The sequence below is a fragment of the Podarcis tiliguerta genome, assembly GCF_965153285.1.
Source record: "Podarcis tiliguerta genome assembly, chromosome: 17".
Classification (NCBI taxonomy): Eukaryota; Metazoa; Chordata; class Lepidosauria; order Squamata; family Lacertidae; genus Podarcis; species Podarcis tiliguerta.
This window is the reverse complement of record NC_139550.1, coordinates 11728333-11743737: the sequence shown is the minus strand read 5'-3', so window position 1 is coordinate 11743737 and position 15405 is coordinate 11728333. Positions and strand designations below refer to the sequence as shown.

At 42.7% G+C, this 15405-nt stretch overlaps 1 protein-coding gene and 1 long non-coding RNA gene across 11 annotated transcripts in view; both read left to right on the top strand.

The window, feature by feature from the left end:
• Positions 1–15405, top strand: part of LOC310668040 — a 1372673-nt gene that overhangs the window by 1260072 nt on the left and 97196 nt on the right. The gene's annotated exons all lie outside the window — the stretch shown is intronic.
• Positions 1–15405, top strand: part of PSD3 (pleckstrin and Sec7 domain containing 3) — a 148884-nt gene that overhangs the window by 103295 nt on the left and 30184 nt on the right. Inside the window, exon 10 of one of the 10 annotated variants that reach the window (XM_083419564.1) lies at positions 4801–4969. The exons of the other annotated variants lie outside the window; for them this stretch is intronic. Coding sequence (XP_083275690.1) covers positions 4801–4938 — 138 coding nt within the window. The 3' untranslated portion in view covers positions 4939–4969. Of the gene's footprint in view, positions 1–4800; positions 4970–15405 lie in introns of those variants that run through there. 10 annotated transcript variants of the gene reach the window in all.

Here is a 15405-nt window from a genome sequence, read left to right as displayed (position 1 = left end):
AACTGGGCCAAAACAAACAAGATGAATTTTAACAGGGAGAAATGTAAAGTATTGCACTTGGGCAAAAAAAATGAGAGGCACAAATACAAGATGGGTGACACCTGGCTTGAGAGCAGTACATGTGAAAAGGATCTAGGAGTCTTGGTTGACCACAAACTTAACATGAGCCAACAGTGTGACGCGGCAGCTAAAAAAGCCAATGCAATTCTGGGCTGCATCAATAGGAGTATAGCATCTAGATCAAGGGAAGTTATAGTGCCACTGTATTCTGCTCTGGTCAGACCTCACCTGGAGTACTGTGTCCAGTTCTGGGCACCACAGTTCAAGAAGGACACTGACAAACTGGAACATGTCCAGAGGAGGGCAACCAAAATGGTCAAAGGCCTGGAAACAATGCCTTATGAGGATCGGCTAAGGGAGCTGGGCATGTTTAGCCTGGAGAAGAGGAGGTTAAGGGGGGATATGATAGCCATGTTCAAATATATAAAAGGATGTCACATAGAGGAGGGAGAAAGGTTGTTTTCTGCTGCTCCAGAGAAGCGGACACGGAGCAATGGATACAAACTACAAGAAAGAAGATTCCACCTAAACATTAGGAAGAACTTCCTGACAGTAAGAGCTGTTCGACAGTGGAATTTGCTGCCAAGGAGTGTGGTGGAGTCTCCTTCTTTGGAGGTCTTTAAGCAGAGGCTTGACAACCATATGTCAGGAGTGCTCTGATGGTGTTTCCTGCTTGGCAGGGGGTTGGACTCGATGACCCTTGTGGTCTCTTCCAACTCTATGATTCTATGATTCTATGATTCTATGATTCTATTGCAGTTCAGGATTTTGAACTGCAAGAAGCTAATCCCTAGACTGGTACGTCATCAATCAAACATAAACATAAAAGCTTTGCAGGCTAAAGCCCAGCTCTTCTTCTTGCCAGTCAGTCATTGCTTCATACAACTCACCAGCTGGTGTTGTTAAGTGTAATAATGCTCCTTTCTCCCCTCCCTTTTGCTGCAGCTCTTGGTGCAAGGTCTGCTCTGTTAGTCACTCAGATCTTTTTAACTAGCCTGTCCTAGTAACCCTCAGCCATTGTGAGATGAGATTTAACAATTCCAGTTTTCAGTCAGCAATGGCGATAGATGGACACTTCTCATTTCGTGGATCACTTTTTAAAGGGACTCGTCAAAAACAAAGGCGCTCCGGTTGGTGCAAAACTCCACAAGAAATATGATTTGACACAGGATCCTTTTACATTGCATCCCCAAGATACTTTGCACCTCGCCACATTTTGGCAATAACAGTACATTAAACAGCTAACAACTGGCTGCCCTTTCATGACACCCAAAATCAGCTGCCTGAAGCAGCCACCTCACACTGTCTTCTGATAGAGCCAGACGTGCTTTGACATTAAATGGGCAACAACAGGTAAAATCTCGGAAACAAGAAAGGCGGCTTGATAAGTTTTTGGGTGCTTCCAAACAGTTGTTTATTGTGGCATCTGGTGCTCTTCATGCACACATGTTTTGTGCAGCATGTACATGAAGCCACTGTCATCAAATGCTAACCGATATTCCCCCCCATTTAATCTGGATTTACTCTTTCCAGGGAATAGTTCATAATTTCCTGTTGCTTACCCATTTGTGATATTACCCATAAGCAATATTAAACCCCCATCTAGAAGCACTCTTACAGTAGTCACAAACCTGGAAATCTTATTTATCCCATGATTATAAACGTTGCACTGAATTCTGCAATAAATTGTGCACAGTATTAACAATCACGGAATTGGTGGGTTATTGCAAAAAAATAAAAATGAAGATAGATTTACAATATTATGAAGATTACTTGTTCAAATTTAGCATAAGGTATCTCAGGGGTGGAGAACCTCTGGCCTGTGGCTCAATCTTGGCCCAAATCAGCTCATGAGGCCATTTGTTTGAAAATAACTCAGAGAATGTGCAGGCAAAGCAGACCCCTCCCCACACCTTGCAGGCCAACTTGACATGTGAACGAGATACCTAATGTCATTGTGATATCAAATGATTGATAAGTGGGTGGCCCCGCCCACCTGCTGAAGTTGGTCCACATGGTGAGGGAAGATATCGATATTGCCCATTGGGCCAAAAAAGGGCCATCTAATATATTAGATTACTGAATTAAGCATTTCTTAATCACAAAATGACCAAGGAGCCCTAAGAAAGTGTGGCTCACCCACAGTAGACCATGAAAGATTATGAACCATATATATGTTTGTATGTGCCAGAGGAAAATACTGTTGCACTTTAGAAATAATGGAAACCGATCATCACACAAAGGAGTGAGCTCCTGAGGTCCTTCTAAATACTGAAGTTTCAGTGTGCAAGTTCTAGTTAACAAGATCCATTGATTTCAGCAGAAGAGTTGTCCATTTCAGCCGAAATCATTGAGGCTTCAGAATGCTCAGCTTCGGATTGTGTCCAAAACATATAATAGTTTTTCAAATTGAATGCTACGTTCCTGTGCTTCAAATACGACCCAGTTCATCCCATGCACATGTGCACAATTTGGGTATCCTTCGTACAGTAATGTGGTTATTACTATTATTATTTTTTAGGGCAGAGTATTTGCAGCCCCAGCTCTTGGTTTTCATCTCTTCCCCCAGTGGCTTTGAAAGGATGTAGCCAGAACAGGTCGCGGTGTAATCGCGAGTGGAAAATGCTTTCTTCTTAAAAAACAAATGAGTTGGAGGCTGTTTCCTTTTTGCCCTGAACTTAGACAGGCACTCAGCCAGAAGATCCCTCTTCCTGCAGCCTGAAGTGATTCAGTCAAAGAAAATGCTTTGCAATTTGATTTTACAGATAGTATAGACTGCCTGGGAGATGAGCTGGGGTGGAGGGGCAGGGAAGGAAGGGCGTGTTAGAATAGTCGTGGAGTAATTTTGATGGTGTGGGGGTGTCACACACTCTAGCAGCCTTGGGGATAGGCATGCAGTTGAGCCTCTTCGTAGGACCGTGGAAAGCTGCCTGGTCATCCCAATACTTGTTTGCTTAACCCAAAACTCTGGACTCAGGTACAGGGTCTTCACCTGTTCCTTCTTAACCTGGAGATGCCCACAAGTGCACCTGCATCCTTCTCTATTCAAAGCATGCACTCCCCAGTCTTTGATTCGACAGACTTGCTTTTCCTGTGCCCAAGTCAAAGATGGCTTTGGAATAACACATTTCCCCCGTCGTAATATATTTAAAAAATGTTTAAAAGGACACAGCAAGGACGGTTGTCTCTAGGCAGTATTATGAGAGAACTTGGACTTGCAAGGTTTCCTCATCCTGCCTTTTAATGGAGTCAGCATCACTTTTCTCTTTAAGGGACCCTTTGGCTGACTTAGCAGGCTTAAAAGCTTCCTGCGGTACCAGCCACCTAATAAGTAAAGGGTCTCCCACGGAGCAGTTCCTCAGCATTCAGTGGCTTAGGATGGCTGGGCTTTTTGTTTACCAAAATGATTTTCCTCTCCACAAATAAACAGCTGGGATAATTAGTTCAATCTTCATCTTTCCCTGCACACCTGGTTGTGCTTTTCATTTCCCCTGCTGCTTTCACCTCAATGGATACTTACAAGTGCTTGTCTGGTTAGCCTTGTCAGGTGTTTACAGATGCTGCTGTTCAGCATTTTGCTTTCGAGAGTGAGTCCGAATGGAAAAAAGACTGGTGTGACACACAGCCTGAATGTGTGGTAAACACCGGAAGCTGCTGTCGCCCATGATTCTCTGTGGGCGCACCACAGCATTATCCCTTGGTTTTTCTCCACCGAAAACCCAGTACATGTTGCACTGGAGATCAGAATGGAAAACTCGTTCAATTTCAGTGCCAACCAGGACTGTGCATGAATCTGCTGTTTTTCCACTCACATGTTTGAAATGGCTCCAGGGATTCCTTTGTCTTAAGATTAGCATGCCTTGCCATGCTACAACATGAAGGGGCCTACTTCTGATGACACCATGCAGTGGGCGGTGGGGGATGAAGGTAGGAATTGCTGTTTGAATAGGGCAGAAAGACTTTTTAAAGTATTGCCCCTAGCTGAGGGTAGGTGAGTAGGTTGGGTTTGGGATCCACTTCAGACAGTAAAGTATATTATTGGGTGGCATCCAAGAGACCACATACAGCCATGTCTGAATGTTGGCCTTAATTGGAGTGTAACGAAATAAATACCCTCCAGATATTTTGGACTACAACTCCCATCAGCTCCAGGCAGTATGGCCAATGATCAGGGATGATGAGACTAATAGTCCACAATTTATGGAGGGCAGCATGTTGGCTAACCCTGGCCTTAGCCTCACGGGTGGGCTATGTCACGCATTATCTTAGGTGCACACCTCAGAATGCAAAAGGTGAATGTAACTGAGTATACCATAACTATTAAGCAGGTACTCAATGACAAATCTGGGTTTGCCTCTGTGTAATGGATCGGTGCTGGACTTAATCTTTGGAGACCTCAGTTCAAATTGCTGCTTAGCCCCCAAATCACTGTTATGGCAGAACTGAATCTGAGCCAGTGCTCTTACAGATCCATCTCTAGAGATTCCTTTCAGTGCTGGAATTTCAGCTGGAGCTGATAAGTAATAAAGGAGAAAGCCTCTGACCATGCGCAAAAGGCTTCTTCCATGATCCAACCGATGTTTCATCACAGATATCAATAGAGGTTTGCTGATTCATTTGTAGCTGTTTTGTAGTAGGCATATTTTTTATAGAGTGGCTTGGACTTCAGTGAGAACAATTTTTGAGCAATTCTAAATGTTCACCTATGTAATATTTTTACCTGTAATCTTCCTGGAACAGGAGCTCGAAAGCAGATCAGCAGCCAGCTCTGTCCTTCCAAACAGCAACAGCATTTCCCCAGGTCTTGAGAACTCCACCTACTCATTTGTCAGCAGGAACTGTTTCCTATGGTTTCAACTAGCAATTTCAGCCATTTAAGATTCAAATTAAAATAATTAATTTTCTTGTCTGATTGCAGTTAGGTTTTTCTTCAGGGTTTCAACTCTCAGTCTCCAACCTGCTTCCCTTTTCAAAATACATACATTCATTCATTTTCAAAGGGGTGGTGAGGGTGTTCTTCAAAAATATTTCCAGTAGCCCAAATCTTTCTAAGGGCTGACACTACATGCTTTTTGCAAATTCTGGATCATCCTTAAGCCTAGCACTTACATTAAGGAAGCAATTTTGCGTTAATGTTTCAGGGCTGTGGGTGGGCACCCTGAACCTGCTGGGCAACAGGGATGGCCCGATCCATGAAATTCCAGTCTGTCTCAGTTCTACATGAAAACAAGACTAAATCCTTTCCTTCCTGGTTCTGCATGGGCTTTTAAGGGGAAACAGGCTGTGCAGAACCCAAAAGGCATTAAAAAAAACGTGGTTTGGTTTTTTAAAAAAACTATTCAATGAGGTGGTCCAAGGACTGCTGCGCTGCCTCTGTTCCTATAAAATACATTTCTTTTTAAAAAGTTTAAACAGGTAATCTAGCCACCCACAACCTGGAGCAGCTAGCATGCAGAGTTCCTTGCTGCTGCCTGCTTTGAATGCGATACGACAAGTCCACCTGGGAGTGATGGGTTTTAATGCCCTGTTGTTCTCGGGTGGAATGGCTGCCCCTAATAATGCAGCCATGGGTTGTGGTTTTTTTCCTGTGTAGTTCCTCCTAAGAGCAATGCAATGTTATCAAGTCCTGCTGCTCTCATATGGGTTTGCAGTGTGCAGTGACAAGGAGCCCCATGCACTAGCTAAACACTCCAGGCTGGCATGACAAGAAATATGTTTTATAGGAACAGAGGCACTGCTGCAGCACTCAGTCTGCCTCGTGACCTGGTCCAGGTCATGATCCTTCCGGATTGAATCAGGCGAGTCTGCTTCAGAATCTGAGTTTGGTGGTAGATTTAGAGCCAATTTAAGCATGGTGTTCTCCTACAAGGGCTTCTCAGCAGCCACAGACATGGCTAAAGGTAAAAGGACCCCTGACTGTTAGGTCCAGTCGCGGATGATTCTGGGGTTGCGGCGCTCATCTCGCTTTACTGGCCAAGGGAGCCACCATACAGCTTCCAGGTCATGTGGCCAGCATGACTAAGCTGCTTCTGGCGAACCAGAGCAGCTCACGGAAATGCCGTTTACCTTCCTGCCGGAGCGGTACCTATTTATTTACTTGCACTTTGACATGTTTTCGAACTGGTAGGTGGGCAGGAGCAGGGACCGAGCAACGGGAGCTCAACCTGTCCCGGGGATTCAAACTGCCAACCTTCTGATCGGCAAGCCCTAGGCTCTGTGGTTTAGACCACAGCGCCTCTGTTCTGTAAATATGAAGGATGCACCTATCAAGTTGTGACCTGCAGGCTTTCCTCATGCTAGAGATAAGTCAAAGGCTAGAGTGATGGTTGGCTCTCATTACTGGGTACCATATTAACATTTGAGTAGTAAGTAAGGGGAGCTGCTTTATCCCCCATATAGGACTACAGTAAATATAGTACCTTCTTGATACTTGTTTTTATCCAGCTTGAAGCATTCTGCTTAAAACCAGAAATCCCTATTATACTATATTGGAACTGATGTTAACAGACCTCCTTAGTGTACTTTCCACTTGCTTCTATAGCAGTGTCTAAATATGTCTGTGGCTATAGCTTGCCAAAGTGTAAATTTCATCCAGTTATTAATTTGCCTAATTCATTAATTTAAGTACAGTGCGCACAACCCTTTTCATGTGATTTGAATCTCAGGATGCCCATAATAGGGATGCAGTTTTAATAGGCTTAATTGGGATATTAATCAATTGCAGCTTTAGCTGATCGATCTGTGAGGGCGCAGATTTAATCGATGGAGCTGTGTGATGCTTCATTTTGAGACTGTTGCAGTTCTGGCGCTGAAACCTCCCAATTTTGCACCAGTGCCCTCTTGTATGCCATGCAGAATAAATAATTCAAAGTCTCTTTGGGCTCGAAGTGCCCACCCTCATAGGTGTCTGCATGATTGGAGTGCTTAAGTGTATCTTCATGATTTGCTGCTCTGAGGTTGGCTTTTATTTATCACCATCTGTGTTTCTGCATCATGTGTGATGGGTTCACTCAGTTGCTTCCAGGTCAAAGACAGAACAAAGTTACCTGTGCCTCAGGGGAGGCTGTGTCATATGTCTCTGACTTGACTTGATAGCCACTCCTGGTTTAATAAGGTAAAAAAAAAAGCCTCAATATCAGGAACTGGATTTCTGTTTCTATGTTTGTTTTTCTTCCAGTCTGTAAACTGTTTTTCTTGCATCTTTTCCTGTCAGCTACATCATCTGCTGCTATTTGTGAAGACTGAATAGCCATTTCATTGCTGTATCCGGTTCTGTTTAGGGCAAGTGAAGATTAATGGTTGTGCCGGTTAAATGGTTTAAAAGTATTCATTTTATTAGAGTGATTTAATTAAAAGTCATAATGTGAAATGGTTTATTATTTAAAATTATAGCAGTAAGATATGAGAGAGGACAATAAATTGAGGCTAGCAGCTAACAAATTATGTGTTCTTTAGTTGCTGATAATAACCCATGCCAAGTCCTATTTATTTGAATGAAAGATAATTATGTGGAGTTGGTGATGAGTAGTGAAGTTGCTAAAGTTTGCAATTTGTTGATTCATAATATTAACCTTGGCAACTTACTGGGGAACCCGTGGCTCTCTAGAAGTTGCTAGACCACATCTCCCATCATCCCTGACCATTAGCCACGTTGTTTGGGGCTGATGGGAGTTGCAGTCGAACAGTATCTGGAGAGCTACAGGTTTCCCCACTCCTCTTACTTGTTCTGTCCTGAGATGAGCGTTATGATCCAAGAGATCTTTAATATCTCAGATTGTAATCCAGATTGTTGAGAAACTCATCCCTCATGCTTGCTCACCTGTTTATCTGGTACCTGAGTTCTATGGATGAAGGGTACTATGCAGAGTTAAAAAATAATTGTAATTCTAACCCTGCTAGGGCAGTTTTTCAGGTACCAGATATCCTGGAAAATGTCGCTGCTACTACCAATCTGATAAGTGGGAAGCAGGCTGTGGAGTTGGGGCTCCAAGGGCGGTTGATATTGAGATCAGGAATATGGCTTGGAATAAATCTTTCTTTCTTTCTTTCTTTCTTTCTTTCTTTCTTTCTTTCTTTCTTTCTTTCTGTGTGGGGAGCTTGGTTTTCAAGCCCAATTCTGAATTGAATCAGGTTGTGAGGTGCTTATTCCATCCTTAGGAGTGAAAGATAGTGGTATGTGTCATTTGAGATCCTGTAGTTGGAATTAATGAGATAATTGAACATGTGCTTGTCTCTGCCACTGAATCTAAATGAGCAGAGGATCTATTTCGCTATAACGTTTTGTAAATGGCCAAGTGCTTCTATTGCTAACTAAACAAGTCCAACCCTTGTAGACCGTGTGGCAGCCATATGTAAGCTGCTCCTGAGTTCTTCGGAAGAAATGTGGGGCTTTAGTATCCATACGTTAAACTAGGTTCAATTAAAGAGGCTGCTTCTATCACAATCAGGCATATGGCCAGGACATCCAAGGGCAGACAGAGCTCAGGGTCGTACAGACAGTCACAGGCCTTTTGTGTTTGTTCTTTTGGATGGCAGCAACATCCTACTGGATGGCACCTGTAGTAAACAGATGGCAGCTGTAATAAATGCATTTTGCTGGCATATTAAGACCGCATGGTTTGATATGCATGTTTATTCCCTTGAACAGGAGACTTGTAATAGAGAGGGTGTTCTGAAAGGCCATTCAATCTTTGTGTGATTTATATTGCCTCGGAGTTAAGGAAACTGGCTGATTCTGTGGCAGAAAGTTTGTGTATCTCTAGCAAGAGGGAGTTGTTGCTGTCAGAATATGTTCTTTAAAAACATGTGAAATTGTTTAGAGCCTCAGGTCAGCATCCACGGTCTTTCAGAGTCAGATTAAATACAGCTCTTTTGTGTGCATTCTGTTTTATGAAACCAGTATTGTCTCAAGCAACAGCTACAGGCGTTTGAAATGGGCTGCTTGCTTTTTACATCATAGGGATGGCTAGGTTGATATGCTAAAAAGCATTATATTTGTATAAGTCTGAGAGAATTCGACATCAGTCCATCAGTAGGCGCCAACAGGTGCGCTGGTGCTAACATGATCTTGTACTACTGAAAAACAAGCATGGAAAGAGAAAAAGTAGTGTCCTTTCTAGAGACAGTGGTGTCACCCAGCACAGCAAGGCCAACATGGGGTGCCCCAGATGTTGTTGGACTACAACTCCCATCATCCCTGACCATTGGCCCATGCTGGCAGAGCAACATTTGGAGGGCACCATATTGGCTACCCCTACAGAACAGGGTGAGCTCCCGTTGCTCGGTCCCTGCTCCTGCCAACCTAGCAGTTTGAAAGCATGTCAAGTGCAAGTAGATAAATAGGTACCACTCCGGCGGGGAGGTAAATGGCGTTTCCGTGCACTGCTCTGGTCCACCAGAAGCGGCTTAGTCATGCTGGCCACATGACCTGGAAGCTATCTGCAGAGAAACGCTGGCTCCCTCAGCCTATATAGTGAGATAAGCGCCGCAACCCCAGAGTCATCCGCGACTGGACCTAATGGTCAGGGGTGCCTTTACCTTTACAGAATAGGAATCTTCTGGAGATTCTCCCATCAGGGCCAGCCATAACTAAATTTTGACTAGGCGGGTGTGTTTTCTAGACCAAGAGTCCAAGAGTTAAGTTGCTGGAAGTGGAGCTGGAGGCTTGACCTTAGATGGGTGGGTGGGTCCTGGGGTCTGTAGGCAGCAAATATTGCTTTGAGAAGGCAAAGGCAGACTGCCAGGCCCCTAGTATTTATACTAAGGCTGGTCAAATCAGAGGCTTCATGCTGCTTGCCGATTGCAGCAGCCATTGTTGTACACTCTTTCCCCCTACTTTGTCAGAATTCTGTGACAGCATATGCCATCCATGGTGGCTCACTAGACTAAATCCCAGAATCAAGTCAGGAGGTTCCTTGAAGTCTCCGACACCCACACCATTCCTTAGTGGACTCAAAGTTTCCTCAAGTCAAGAGTAGTTGAATTCTGTTCCTCACCTATCCCCTAGTGTAGTGGGAAGGGGTGGATGGTGAAGATGACAAGGAAATTGGTTCATGATCTATTCATTTTCTTTCAGGGAATGTCACTAATGTATTGCATGATTTAAAAATGGAGGGTTCTTGTCTGTAAAAGTTTCAGAACACCACAGGGAGGCTGCTGTTGAATCTAGGAAGGTTCACATGACCCCCATCACTACCACCAGTATGTTGAAAGTACATGTCAGGAGGTTATTGGGTTATGCCAGCTTTGGTCCAGAGAACTGGTAGGTGTGGAAGTCTGAACGCACAGTGGAGGATGGGTTGATTGCTACGTACTGTCGTCACGATTGTGGGGTTAGCTGGCACAACCCTCTGGCCCTGTCTTGCATCCTTTGAATGCATGAAGGAAGTCATATCACATACATACACTCGCCATCTGGGTGGGACTACCTGAATAGGATATTATAGAAATGCTGAATAAGATATTATAAAAACAAGCAACCTCAGGGGATGTTAAGATTTTCTGGCAGCCAGGAAATAGAAACAGACTGAAGAAAATAACGATTGACGTTAGGGAGTAGAAGGATGCAATGCAGGGGGGAAACAAATCAGTGCAACAGCACGAATGCACAATCCTTCATTCGTATGGCGAAAGCTATAGCTCGGTAAAGCTGTCTACTTTACACACACAAGATCCCAAGCCCAATTCTTGGCACCTGCAGGGATGGCTGAGATCGACCCCAGTTTGTTGTTTTGGCTATGCATGGTCAGCATAATCAGTCAGCCTCGGTTCCTGAGCTATATAAAACGGAACAGTGTGTTATGGTTCTTTTGTAAAGAGAAGGTGTAAAGACTCTTCCCTCCATGCCCTATCCCTATCAGCTAAACTAAATGCCTTTTGGCTTATAGGTTGGACCCCCAGTTTGTAATTAAAATTGTGTTTTCGAGAACCTTCTGTGTTTTTGAGAACATTCTGTAACTCCGGTTTCAGGCATGCAAGAACTTTTAGAGGGATTAAAATCATGCTTGAAATCAGTTCTGGGACTGGACTCTGCTTTCATCTGGAAGGAAGATTGCCTGGGAGGGTGGACACCAGGTCTAAAATCCTTGAAAGAAAGGAGAGGCATGCTGAGTGCAATAAGTAGTGTCAAAGAAATAGCAAAAAATTAGCATTTTTGCCAAATCAGGAAGCACTTGTTGCTAAGAACCCAGCATTCATATATGACTGTACATAGCCTCCTGAGTGACGTTACGTATCCAGAACTCCAATAGATATCTTATAGAGGTGTTTACTTAAATACAGAATACATGTCTAGGTGATACAGAGATTTCTGCCATACTTTTTATGCTTCCATTCCTCTAGGTTGGGGAACATTTGCCTCCTTGCTAAATTCCATCTCGCATCTAGGCATTTTCAGAAAACTTAACGTATGCCCCCGGGGTGGAACTACTATGAAACTAATGAAGCTTAAGTTTCAAGGCTCCTAATCCTAGAGGGGCCCCAAAACAAACTATAATACATACTCATTGCTTTAAAAAGTGCATCTTGCATGTCTTAGACCATTTCCCTAATTTTTTCTCTCTCTCTCTCTCTCTCACACACACACACACAAAACTCAAAAACTATAAAGCCTACCAAATTTTTATTCACTCCAGTAACTTTGACATGTGATATAATCCAGTACAGCAATTTTAATCAAAATCTGAGCTGTAGTAGTTTATTTTTTAAAAAATAAATAAATAAATTGTGGTGATCTGTCATGGAACAACCCCATTGAAGAAGAAAACAGTGGTTACACAGAGCTCATTGCTGGTTGTGAAGAGGCCCCCATGACAGTTCAGGGCCCCCAAATGGAGATCTTCCACTGTATGCCCCCCTCATTAGGAAGAGCAGGTTTAAAGAACAGCTGGTAGGCATCATTCTTGTGGGCACATATTCCAGAAGTGGCACCCAATGCCACCCCCAGCCCTGCTGATCTTTTCTGAGGGAAGGGCAATTGACTAACACTGCTTTTGTGTGTGTGACAGTACTCACAATTGCCTCTTAATTTGCTGCCTATTTCATATGGGTACCCATGGCACTTTTATGGAGATATGAGTATCAGCACTTTTTTAAAAAAGGCTAAATAAACCTCAACTCCTGCTAGTGGCTGGTTGGGCACTGCTACTGAGAGGCACTCCAAGATGGCAACACCCTAGTATTATGTTTGTAGACTTTTATATTTGTTTATGGTATTTTAATAGAATTAAGAATATTTAACAATGAAGAGCACAATTAAAGATAGTGTTGATTCTGCTGTGGGTCAGTGGCTTTGAATAGGAAAAAAAAGTTTCCTCACATCTACTCTAGAAAATGAGGGAAAGGTCTGGCAGAAATGGGTTGCCAACTTTCTTTCCTGGCTAGGTTCCTAGACCTATGACAGCTGCTTGACACACAGAAATTTTGGCAATGGAAGCTTTTCCTGGCAAAGGGATAAAGGCATAGAAAACTTCATCCACTGAACCTTGTCAGGAAGCTGTTAAAGGCAAGGAAGTATGGCCAACTTTAAAAATAAAAATGATCCTACTGGTAAGAAATAGTTGAACTTTCTCTGTAGCTTAGACTCATCCTGGTTAAAAAAAAATCCACATGGACTGAAGTGGTGAAAGAATGATTTATTAAAGACAGCCTTAATAGTGCTACAGTGTACTTGTATGTTTATTTGATTTTATGTTTGATAAACTATATAATAATATATAGCATAACGAATGATTCCTGTTTCATGTGGTATTTTTCTTTTTTGGGTACTGGGAGTCCAAAACCTTTAGCACTGACATGTTTTTAGGTAGCCTTAGCTGGTTGTTTTCTATTGTGCATCAAGAGATGGCAGTCTGTTTTTGTGATGTGCAAGTGGAACATTATTAGTTTAACTAGGGACTAGTGTATTATCTGTGGCATCCTGGAGGCCTCTGGGACTTCCCATAGTGTGGCTACTTCCCCCCAAACCAGAGTTGTGAAGGTGTGATTGATGCCTGGCAACTGGGAATCACTCTCATCAAGGACATCCCGCCCTCCACAATAAAATATTGCTTGCTCATGCCAACTCATACTCGGAGACTGGGCTAACAATTGATCTGGACTGAATTGCCATTAAGAATAAGACAGAAACTAATACGTTCGGCACTGGAAGATTACCAAGTGAGAGAAAGAGCAGCTGCTGGAAACAGGGAAAGCAATAATGGATTTCTAGCAGTCATTTAGGCTTGTTTTTGTTTCTTCCAAATGGTTTCATATACCCTGCTTGTTAATAAATAAATTACAGTGGTACCTCGGGTTACAAACACTTCGGGTTACAGACTCCGCTAACCCGGAAGTAGTACCTCGGGTTAAGAACTTTACCTCAGGGTGAGAACAGAAATCGTGCGGCGGCGGGACGCCCCATCAGCTAAAGTGGTACCTCAGGTTAAGAACGGACATCCAGAAGGAATTAAGGGTTTGTAACCCTAGGTACCACTGTATTAGATATGTTGCTTGTTTAAGGCGTGAAGAACTGAGGTGGAGTGATCGTCTTTGGAATGCCCCTCTCTATATGGACACAGATTTCTTATTTGGATTTGTATTATGATTCTTCCTATACACTAAGTTTGGGATGGGCAATTCCTGTGGTCCTCCAAAGAGGTCAGGCTAGGAGAGTCTTTGGGCACCTCCAGGGTGCCTGCCTTTTGTGCAGTTCTGCATTTGGGTAGATGTCCGTAGGTACCCTTTGCACAACAAATTAAGGTTACCAGATTCCCCCCCTCCCATGAATCCGGGGATGCTTTCCAGCTTCCTACTAAATAGATGGATTTTGTCAGGGGACTGATTTGTAAATCTGGGGACTGTCCCCGGGAAACGGAGAAGTCTGGTAAGCTTACAATAAAAGCACCTTAATCACCCACTACAGAGCAAGTGAGTATATTGCAATAAATAGCAACAACTGAACAGCACTCTTGTGCAACGAAATCCACTTCCAGAAAAGAAAAAATGGATTTTCTGAGGCATAAAAAGTGATGGAAAAACATGGCAGAAAGTGCCACAGCCACTTACTTGATGGCAACATTGTGGACTCAGCTATACAGCTACAAATAAAACGTTTTAAGTGTGTTGTAAAGTTCAGTATACAAATGTGACACTAGATAGTGACAGTGAGATATGGAAATTTCAATGTATTTTTCAAAACTTTTTTTTTTTAAAAAAACCACACATTTTCACAGCATTTTTTATATGTGTGTAGATTCCACCTGTGTGACCGCTGCATTATTTTTGTGAAAATAAATCAGCACTATTGTTTAAAGTGCGCCTCTTCTGGTAGCGACCTTAGAAGTGATAGTTGTGCCTTTGAGCAACCACTGGGAGAATGATACTCTCAGCAGTGGTGGTGCCTTGTTTATGGAATTCTGTCTCCGGAGACACTTACCTTTTCAGCATCAGTCAGTGTGATCTGTTTGTTTTCCTAAAGATTGTTTAAAGTTTTGAGTTTTCAATTATTTTAATCCATTGCTTTTGATTGCTTGTCTTGATTGTGCTTGTTTGATTTTTGTATAGATTATTATTGATCCTTTTCGCTGCAGGATAGTGTGTAGATGGCATTAAATAATACTAATAAAGTGTGTGTGCATGCATGCGTTTGTTTAAAACCTGTCTGCATATCAAAGAGGCCTAAAATGCAGTCTCTTACTGAAACTAACATTCAAGACTTTTAACAGTCTCTTGCTGGAGATAAGTGATTGCTTGATACTAAAGGTATCGTAATTTAATATTATTATTTTTTAGTATACTATTTGATATAGGCACCACAGAGTAGGGACTGACCCTCACCATTTGGGATTGGCATGGTGTTTAATAATATAATGGAATTCTGTCAAGTAAAACTGCCCGTCTGTCTTCACAGGGCACTATACCACCTGCACTTTAAACAGCAATAGACAGCAGTATGTGAAATGATGATGATAATGATGATGACAGTCAATTGAGAGATGTCTGAAATGTATTGATTGAACTCTCAGTTTTGATTTTCGTTTGCGTGTGTGTTTGTGTTTTATTTGGTAGAAGACCACAATCTGGTATTAGGGTAAATAATGTGGGATTTTTTTTGTTTGCACAACATTAGCTACTTTACAACTGCATGAACTACAGACAAGCCACAGACAAAGGGCTCTTCTTCAACAAAAACAGCAGAAGAGGCTGTGGTTGAACATCTTGCCTTAAGTGGACACCAGCTGCTCTTTCTTAATTGGCTTGTTTCTTGACTTACCAAGGCCTCTGTTGCTTTTCGGCTAGGGAGGGGCATAGGGTTAAAGAGCCTCTTTAGCTGTGTCTGGAGAAGTCAAATGTGTTGCTTAAAAAAAA